The sequence below is a fragment of the Drosophila subpulchrella genome, chromosome 3R (genome assembly GCF_014743375.2).
Source record: "Drosophila subpulchrella strain 33 F10 #4 breed RU33 chromosome 3R, RU_Dsub_v1.1 Primary Assembly, whole genome shotgun sequence".
Taxonomy (NCBI): Eukaryota; Metazoa; Arthropoda; class Insecta; order Diptera; family Drosophilidae; genus Drosophila; species Drosophila subpulchrella.
This window is the reverse complement of record NC_050609.1, coordinates 13,581,139-13,591,322: the sequence shown is the minus strand read 5'-3', so window position 1 is coordinate 13,591,322 and position 10,184 is coordinate 13,581,139. Positions and strand designations below refer to the sequence as shown.

Below are 10,184 nucleotides of genomic sequence, written 5' to 3'. Positions count from 1 at the left end.
CCAAGAGCGCAAAAAATTGAATCTCGTTATGGGTACATACATATTTATGCACTCATTTATAGTATTAAATGTATACCTATTATGCAAGCATTATAAGTACAGTACTACAAAAATAGTCATTTTCAATAAATGAAGACAAAGATTAAATTTTTGGAAGCGAGTGGTTCTTAATAAATATTATATGGATGTAGAGATGAGCGTTTTAAGTAATAAATTGGTTGCAATAGAAATAAAAGGAACTAAATTGATAATAAAATGAAATGTTTTAATTAAAAGGCTTTCCATTGAAGATGGCCAGTCAAAAATCATAGCAATTAAAAAGCGAATGAAAGTGCCTATATAATTGCATAACTGAGGTACTCGAGCAGCAAACTAAAAAAATTATTTTCAGCAAGGTCGAATTTCATTTTATCAATCTTCCCAAATGAATTCTTATTCTGTCTTTGAGGTTTTCATATATAAACCATTCTTTATTGAATTTATTTAGCAACAGATATCGAGAAGAATTACATAATGTCGAAATGCCTTTTAGTAGAAGGCGACATCGGTGCTTTTGCTAAATGCCTGTTAAAGCCGTTGACGCTCGACTGTATATTTGAATTTGTTGAAACAAAACACCAAAAATTGCAACTGTAATTTGCGCCTTTGTTTTGCTGGCCGAGAAGAAGTTTCTTCTACCCGAAAACTTTTGGCAACAAGGAAAATAGTCAAACCCAGACGCCAACCAACACCTACAAACCAAGTACAAAACGCATAAGAATGGGAAAAAGCCACCAAATGCCAAAGAACACATAAATATACGTGCGAAATACAAACAGGAGAAATTCTGAATCACAACTAAATTAAAGAAATGCTTTCGGCGACAAAATATTTTGTCGAGGCAGAGAAACTTTTCGCAGGATGGACGGTTAGTGTTAAGTTTAGCAGCTGCATGTGTGCTAGGAATTTGCGTAGTCAACATTAGCATGTTTGTCGAAGCAGGAAATGCAATTTATTTTCCACACAAAAGCGCCAAGCGATATGCATTTTTAGCAGAAATGTTCACAGAGACTTAATAATTAACTCATTATTTTATTTTAGAAAATGAATAAATTATCTGTTTAAATTTACATAAAAAGGTAATGACATCAAAGAACACCATCAAATTACGTTTTATTACATAAAGAAAAAATGTTGACAAACAATTAGCAAACTAGCCAATTAGGTTTTAAAACAAAAATGGAAGCTAAATTCGGAATGCAAATATCCTCGCAGCTTAAACCATTTCATGCCATTAAAATAATACGTATAATACAGAAATCGAGTAGAATTTGTATTCATTAAAGTGCGGTTAAAATTCCGAAAGCAACTGGAAAGTTCAAAAAAGATAATGGGCAAATATTTCGAACCGCTCTTAAAGAAACATTTTAACATAGAATATTAGAGAATTTAACTACGATCTCATAGAGGTATCACACGTCTTCATCGGGATCTAATAACCCAAGTTATATAGCTCAGAGGTGCAGTATAGGGTTCTCAATCGAAAATCTATAGAAAAATCGAACATGAAAATTGGTTAAAAATTTGACCCTCTTATAAAAGTAAAATATTGATGTAGAATATTAGAGAATTCCACCACAAACTCTTAGAGGTATCCCACGTCCAAATCGGGATCATATTGCCCAAGTTATGAAAATTAGAAGTGCAGTATTGGGTTCTTAATCGAAAATCTACGGAAAATTCTAACATGAAAATGGGTTAAAATTTTGACCCCCGTCTATAAGAAAGATTTTAATGCAGAATATTATAGAATTTAACTAGAAACTCAAAGAGGTGTCCCACGTCCAAATCGGGATCATATTGCCCAAGTTATGAAAGTTAGAAGTGCAGTTTTGGGTTCTCAATCGAAAATCTACGGACAATTCTAACATGAAAATGGGTACAAATTTTGAACCCCGTCTATAAGAAAGAGTTTAATGTAGAATATTAGAGAATTCAACTACAAACTCATAGAGGTATCCCACGTCCAAATCGGGATCATATCGCCCAAGTTATGAAAGTTAGAAGTGCAGTTTTGGGTTCTCAATCGAAAATCTACGGACAATTCTAACATGAAAATGGGTACAAATTTTGAACCCCGTCTATAAGAAAGATTTTAATGTAGAATATTAGAGAATTCAACTACAAACTCATAGAGGTATCCCACGTCCAAATCGGGGTCATATCGCCCAAGTTATGAAAGTTAGAAGTGCAGTTTTGGGTACGCATTCTAAAATCCATTGAAAAAAGGGAAAAATCGAATATGAAAATGGGTTAAAAATATGACCCTCCTATAAAAGAAATATTTTAATGTAGAATTTTAGAGAATTTCACCACAAACTCATAGAGGTATCCTACGTCCAAATCGGGATCATATTGCCCAAGTTATGAAAGTTAGAAGTGCAGTATTGGGTTCTTAATCGAAAATCTACGAAAAATTCTAACATGAAAATGGGTACAAATTTTGAACCCCGTCTATAAGAAAGAGTTTAATGTTGAATATTAGATAATTCAACTACAAACTCATAGAGGTATCCCACGTCCAAATCGGGATCATATTGCCCAAGTTGTGAAAGTTAGAAGTGCAGTTTTGGGTTCCCACTCTAAGAGGCACTGGAAATATGGGAAACCAAGTGCTCAGTTTAAGAACATGCGTTCTCACACATTCAAGAAGAGCCGTTCTTGAATTAAGACGAGAGTACTCTTGAGTTTGTTTCAAGAGAGCGATTTTTTCCCGAGTGAGGAATCCAATAAGACACAAATTACTTTATAAACATGGCTACGACCTACCCAGCTTCTTGTAATGATGAAGGAGAACCAGAAGCTAGTGAAAGGTAATGCCCTAAGCTCGATGCGTCGTATTCGCAATCCGCAGTCCGCAATTCAATGACAAGCTGATAACAGTTTAGCACAAGTTAATTGCCACGAGCAAACAAACGAGCAACAGTGCTGTGAAAGACAGGGATATATGGATGGAGGGGATATTGAAGGAGATATGGGATGGGAGATATAAGGGATGGGGATGGGGATGGGGGGCCAGCCACAATCGCATATCCATGTATTAACACATTGGGGGATCAGGTGATGGACGGCGGCCATGATGTTGACATGTGTAAGTAAACCGGAGCGCACAAATCGATGGCCAGGCCAAAGGCAGAGGCACAGGCAACTGGACACATGCCGCCGGTGGCAACAACAATTGGCAGCGACAATCGCCGAGCAGCAACTAACAACATCGAGGAGCGGAGCGCCAAGCAGCAACAGCTCATTAGATTAATGACGCTGGTAATGGATTAGCGAGCATCGAAGGCGACACCAGGCTACAGGACAATGCAGGATGGTCTGTGGACCATGGACGGTGGAAAGTGGACGATGGCCGATGGTTGATGGCCGACAGGCGACTTTGTCGTCGGCGTCACTTTGTCTAAGCTGGCAACCAAACAGCAGCACGTAATTAGTGCCATAGGTCGGGTTCGCGTTTGGGGTGAGGAAACAGGAACTAGAAAGCTGCCAATTGGCCAACAGAAGCCCGCTGCACAGAAACCTATTTTGGTATCCCATTAAGGCTCAGTCTTCAAGCTATATATAAAAAATTATAATTGTATATGTAATTTTTCATTGCAACTTAAATACCATAAGAGTACATACGTTTTTGATTATGATACAAATGATTGTTTATCTTTAGTTGCAAACTGGAGCACCTAGTTTCATGATCATCACTGTATTTTGGCAGCCTTTGTAGAGAAGCTAACTGTACCTATCACACCCACATTGCATAATATTATGTTGCCTTGCCAATCCGCGTACACTGGGCACAATAACACATATAACAAACAAAAATTTACCTATGGAAAGAGGTCTTTTTTTAACAACACTTTTGTTTGGGTTTCTAAAAATAATTAAACTTTAATATTAATATAATCAATGTGTAGCTGATAAAAATTAAAATCAATTTAAAATAACAAGTCAACAAGTATATTTTTTCAAATCACAATAAAAACTATTTAGAAAAATATATAGTTTTGTTATGATTATCATTACTAAATTATTAACATATCCCGCATTTAAGCCCACTGTGCAACCGTGGATTTGCATAAGTATGAAGAGAGCATCAAAAAATCTTCTTATTCTACTCTACCTTCCTTCTTCTCTCGAAGTCGAAATCAGTGTGAAAAGGTAGTTGGAACCACCAACTTACATGTGATATATTTTTAATGACAATAACATTAATATGTGTGATTGATATTTGTGTTCCATGCGTACTATTTCCTTTTTCTAGTTTGTTTCTTTGTTTACGTTCATATAACATACAAAATTTATAATACCTAAGGAAACTGCAATATAATGTATGTACATAAGTATTTGCTTGTTTATTTATTTAAGTTCTATAGATAACTTTTTGACTAAGCATGTGCTTTTAAGCAATGATTTGCTGAACAGGTCCATAAATTTGGACATTTGCTTTTTCGATATTTTAAATATTTAAATATATATGCGACATTGGTTGGAGCATGTGATAACCAAATCAAATATTCACATTCGAACTAAGTTCGTAAGAGAAGTTTTAAAGTAACAACAAACTGATTGCATACCATTACTTAAAGAGATTTTATTATTTTATAGACCCGCCAAATTATGGATAACTACAGATTCGGCACGATTGACTACATCGTACTTCTGGGAGTGACGGTATTGTCCACTGGAATAGGTCTATATTTCGGAAGGTGAGTATGTTTCAATATCAACTAGACCATTACTCTCAGTTTTTTATATTTTTAAAGGAAACCCCAGAAGGAGCTGCATGAGGTTAAAGTTTCCCAGCCAAAGGTAAATTGTGGGTATAAAAAGATAGACGAATATCTTTTGGGGTCCCGCAATATGAAAGCAGTTCCAGTAGCTATTAGTCTTATAGGCAGGTGAGCTAAGCTAATTTGGATCATTAGGTACTCAAATAATATTAAACTTTATTTGTAAAGCTTGGTTTCAGGCGTTACCATTGTAGGCACACCTTCTGAGATCTACCATTATGGCACTCAGTATTTTCTTGTTATCATAGGAATTATTCTCCAAGGAATTGTCATGTCCTACATTTATTTACCCGTGTACTCGGCTATTCAAGTCAGCTCAGCCTACGAGGTTGGTGATAGATATTTACCTGCATACATGTTGTATTTTTATTTGCCATTATAGTACTTGGGGTTGCGATTTAACTCGAGTGTTAGGAGCATAGCTTCTGTTATATATATTTTCAGTACGGTAAGTTAAACGTTGTTGCACATCCTAAAAATGTATAAATTATTGTAAAAATTGCAGCTAACATATTTGCCATTCGTTGTATTTGTTCCGGCATTATCTTTAAATCAGGGTAAGTAGTCCTTTTGTCAAAACTTGGTTATATTCACAATAGTTTTTTTTACATCCAGTTTCTGGCCTAAACATTTATCTGATTGAAGTGGTAGTTATATTGGCTTGCGTTATCTATACCTTTATGGTAAGTTTTATGTTAATTATTGGATCCATTTTGATATTTTGCTCTATTGGTAGGGTGGTCTCAAGGCTGTGGTCCACACGGATGTCTGGCAAGTGCTGGTTATGTTTTTTTCCATGGTGGCAATAGCTGTTTTAGCCATATACTACTCTAATGGCTTGGAAGCACTTTTTGACGACGTGGAAAAGGGCGGACGATTAATATTAAACAACACAAATCCGTCACCATATGTTCGCCACACCGTTTGGAGCGTTATTATCGGGGGCTTCTCATTCTTTACCTCTAATAGTGCCGCTGGTCAACATATGGTACAGCGATATTTGTCACTACCTTCGCTAAAGAAATCCCGAGAGGCCTCTTGTCTTTACACCATTGGAGTGTCTATCTTTGTCTCCGTTTGTTGTTTTTCGGGATTGCTTATTTATTCCAAGTACAAGGATTGTGATCCTCTGAGTGCTGGGCTTATTACGGTGGGTAAATGGGGTTCTAATATATCATATTTAGTACATTTTACTTACTAAAATTTACTTACAGAATGACGATCAACTCCTGCCGCTTTTTGTGGTCCAAAGTATGGGTCACATTTATGGAATGCCTGGCTTATTTATAGCCGGGATATTCGGAGCTGGTCTAAGTTCACTTTCGTCGTGTTTCAATACGATTTCCCTGGTGTTTCTGGAAGACATAGTTCGTGGATTCTTCAAGAGGCAGCCCAGCGAGAGGGTAGCCACCCTACTAATCAAGTCGAGCATTATATTTCAGGGAGTTCTGACATTTCTTCTCGTATTTCTGCTACAATACTTGCGAGGAATTTTAAGTGTTTGCAATTCAATAACGTCGATCACAAGTGGCACTGCTTTGGGAATATTTACCCTGGGAATGCTGGTTCCTTGGGCAAATACGATTGGCTCAGCCGTGGGTGGGATATCGAGCATTCTACTAGCAGGCTGGATAACTTTTGGATCGCAGATTGCAGCAGCATCGGGACAACTCAAATCACATATGCTTCCCGTGTCCGTGGAGGGATGTTTGGGAAATGTGACCACCCCCGAAGAACACTGGGTGGATCAGGATCAAGTGTTTCCACTGTACCGGCTTTCATACCTCTGGATAAATCCCATTGGGGTTGTTACAGCCGTGGTGGTGGGGACATTGGTCTCCCTCGTGACGAAACCCACTGATATTAAGACGCTCCGTGCGGAACTGATATCGCCAGTGATCCATAGGTTCATATACTTATCATGTATCATAGCTATCAAACATAAATGTATTTTATAAAATTTTAATTTTAGATTCCTTCCGAAAGAATGCTTTGAAGGTAGCACCCATAATCCGACCACTGCAGAGAACCTTCTGAATCAAGTACCTAAGGAATATGAAGCAGATTTATTGATAGTCCCTTAAAAGTTAAAAAATCATACCAATACTAACTTAATTATTTCTAATTTAAATATTTTTGTTATGTAATTAAATGTAAAATTGTATATACAAAATGATAAAATTGAAAGTAAAAATGAAAACTTACTTACAACTTACGGAATATATTTCAGTAGAATATAACCAACCGAAGTTAAGTGTACATTATATTAAGGGTTTTAAATATAAGACAAAATCCGCATGGCTTTCTTTGATATTAATAAGCGGAAAACTTTAACACCCGATACGGCAATGAAACAAGCAACTTATTCACTGACCATTTCGCCATGACGATGTTTTTTATAGTATCAATAATAACTTAAGCATCTTTTGCGTTCTGTTCCCCTTTTCGCCGACGCCCGCTGCATTTCAATTAGGCCGCATCTGCACATTGGACGGCCAGTGAAACCTTACCAGTTAAATATATAAAATACAATTGTATATAACGGCGTGTCTGTGTGAACTTAATGCTCTGCTTTTGCTTGTTTTAAAGGCTAATTTGAATAAATGCCAAAAAGGGACTGAGCCGTGAAAGAATCGCGACTTTGTAATGCCCTTTTCCATATCAGAAATATAATAATTAATTATAATCCAAGTTAAACCCTTTAATTATACCCGTTACTCGTAGAGTAAAAGGGTATACTAGATTCGTCGGAAAGTATGTAACAGGCAGAAGGAAGCGTTTCCGACCCCATAAAGTATATATATTCTTGATCAGGATCACTAGCCGAGTCGATCTAGCCATGTCCGTCTGTCCGTCTGTCCGTCTGTCCGTCTGTCCGTCTGTCCGTCTGTCCGTCTGTCCGTATGAACGCTGAGATCTCGGAAACTATAAGAGCTACAATACTAGGATTAGGCATGCAGATTCCTGAGATTCCTGCGCAGCGCAAGTTTGTTTCAGAAGAGTGCCACGCCCACTCTAACGCCCACAAACCGCCCAAAACTGTGGCTCCTACAGTTTTGATGCTAGAACAAAAATTTTAACTGAAATGTATTTTTCTAATCAATACCTACCGATTGACCTAAAAAAAAGTTTGCCACGCCCACTTTAACGCCCACAAACCGCCCACAAACTTCAAAAAATCGTAAATATGAACGCGGATATCTCGGAAAATATGAAAGACAGAGAAACGGGATTTCAGATTTAGATTCGGTAGGCTTGAGCGCAGCGCAAGTTTGTTACGCGAATATGCCACGCCCACTCTAACGCCCACAAACCGCCCAATTCTGTGGCGCCCACAATTTTTATGCTAAATAAAAAATTTTAACTGAAATGTATTGGTCTCTTGAATACCTATCGATTGGTCTAAAAAAAAGTTTGCCACGCCCACTCTAACGCCCACAAACCGCCCAAGCCTGTGGCGCCCACAATTTTCGTGGTAGATAAAAAATTTTAACTGAAATGTATTGTTCTCGTCAATACCTATCGGTTGATTAAAAAAAAATTTTCCCACGCCCACTCTAACGCCCACAACACTTAAATCTGTCTACCGCCGGTAGGTGGCGCATTTGCTGCTTGCATATCTCCATTTTCCTTTGGTCCCTTTAGCTGAGTAACGGGTATCTGATAGTCGAGGTACTTGACTATAGCGTTCTTCCTTGTTTTTTTTTGTTTTTCTATCATATTTGTCTGTAATTTAAACCTTTTGTATTAACTTGTATATTTCCTCCTTGCCACCAACTCATATACCCCAAAACAAGAGCTTGCGGCATGACTAAAAAGAAACATTTGTAACTTAGTTTTTGGCCCACTTCTTTGGGAACGAGATTTGCATGCTGAACAGGCCGTAAGAAGAACAACAGGAAAAAGCTCTGGCATCCACTCATATTTTAGCCAGAATTTATGCCCAACAGGCAATGAGAACTTAAGTGATTTCGGTTGTAAGCTAATTGAGACCCTTGGCTAAATGACAGACTGTCCGCGTCATCGCGTCATTGCACCACCGAATTGACACCTTCATTTTCCTAACTCAATGAATTGATCGGAGTACTTGGCCAAAACGGTGGAACACTTTTCCCCTGGAATTTGTCAATCTGTTTGTTAGAAGAGCAGTTGCACACAAAGAAATTATTATTTTAATTCTTAAATATTCTTGTTGAACTTCTTAAAACATTTCTTTTTTTAATATTAAATTATTCCTTCGTAAACATTATTTTTTTAATTAAGGATAGCTTTTATTCGTATCATATCAAGATAATAATTATTCTCAAGATTATTCTACAATAAAATCTTAGTTAATAATAAAATAGCTTAAGTTTAATTTAGTTTTTTTTTTATAACAAATTATAATGTTGTACCATTTCTAACTTGCAGTGCACCATCTCCACCCCTTTTTAGCCACTTCAATTGAGGCCGGCATATGGTGATGGAACGCGTGCCAGCGGCTCAAACACGCTTCTAAGGTCTGGAAAAAAAATCACCAGTGAGCTCTTTGGCCCGGCACATTGCAAATCTTGATATGCCAATTGGCATGCAGCTCACGTAGCGGTTGTTTTTTAATCGACCCTAGTTTTTTGTTGCTCCCGCTGTCATATTTTACCCCTGTCCCATGCGAAATGCGAGCTGCTCCTGTCCGCTGTCCGTTGTCCGTTTGTCCGGGAACTCCTGTCCGCCGACTAGTGGCGTTTCGCATTCAAAATGTCATGTTGTCAATCGCCTGGACAAGTGTCCGCAGCTTATGTGCCGCTTATGTGCGGTCTGTAGATGAGCATAAATTACGACTGTCAAGGAGTGCGAAGCGGCGGGGCGCCTTCATTAAATGTGCAACAGTTTTTTGCCCATTCATTTATACCGATAGCGATACCGATGCACATGCACTCCGCAATCCACAATCCGCAGGAGTTGGACGACATCGAGTTATTTGTAGCAGGATGTAGGTCGGGATCGACCTTGGGAATCGGAATTGAAAACGAAACCGAAAGCGATGTCAACGACGCTGGGTGTGTCTGCCTCAATTACAAGATGGGAGCTAACTATTAGGTAAACAAGAAGTCAGACTTCAACTGATGGATCACAGTAGAACATCAATAAATTTAATTTAATTTTAACATATTTGTATTTATAGTCTACTTTTAGTCTAAAAATATTTCCTAATCCTATTGGGCTCTCAAATATTTTTATGGCTTCTCAAAATGTTTAGAAAAATAGCAAAATGTACTATTTTATTTGGTCAAAATATTTGCGATAGTTAGAAACTCAGAAGCTGAGCATGGAACAAGACGTATTCCATGTTATGGGGCAAACAATGAATAGTAAATAAAA

The 10,184-nt window shown here is 37.6% G+C and overlaps 1 protein-coding gene across 2 annotated transcripts; it reads left to right on the top strand.

Annotated features, from left to right (window-relative positions):
• The first annotated feature begins 4,192 nt into the window (after window positions 1–4,192).
• LOC119553292 (sodium-coupled monocarboxylate transporter 1) lies at window positions 4,193–6,956 on the top strand. Of its 2 annotated transcripts, XM_037863611.1 has the most exons (10): window positions 4,193–4,364; window positions 4,642–4,742; window positions 4,800–4,934; window positions 4,995–5,154; window positions 5,209–5,274; window positions 5,332–5,383; window positions 5,442–5,509; window positions 5,563–5,976; window positions 6,041–6,732; window positions 6,799–6,956. In XM_037863611.1, exons 2-10 carry the CDS (start codon window positions 4,654–4,656, stop codon window positions 6,908–6,910), a joined length of 1,788 nt encoding a protein of 595 aa, XP_037719539.1. In that variant the 5' UTR covers window positions 4,193–4,364; window positions 4,642–4,653; the 3' UTR covers window positions 6,911–6,956. The 2 variants fall into 2 exon arrangements, with proteins under 2 accessions (XP_037719539.1, XP_037719546.1); XM_037863618.1 differs by lacking the exon at window positions 4,193–4,364 and having other exon boundaries at window positions 4,724–4,742; window positions 4,810–4,934.
• The last annotated feature ends 3,228 nt before the right edge of the window (window positions 6,957–10,184 follow it).

Bases quoted from the DNA above. Each gene is read 5' to 3' on its own strand.
- LOC119553292 (XM_037863611.1), top strand. From the start codon at position 4,654: ATGGATAACTACAGATTCGGCACGATTGACTACATCGTACTTCTGGGA. The intron at 4,743-4,799 runs GTGAGTATGTTT...ATATTTTTAAAG, and splicing joins ATAGGTCTATATTTCGGAAG to GAAACCCCAGAAGGAGCTGC. The intron at 4,935-4,994 runs GTGAGCTAAGCT...TTATTTGTAAAG, and splicing joins GCTATTAGTCTTATAGGCAG to CTTGGTTTCAGGCGTTACCA.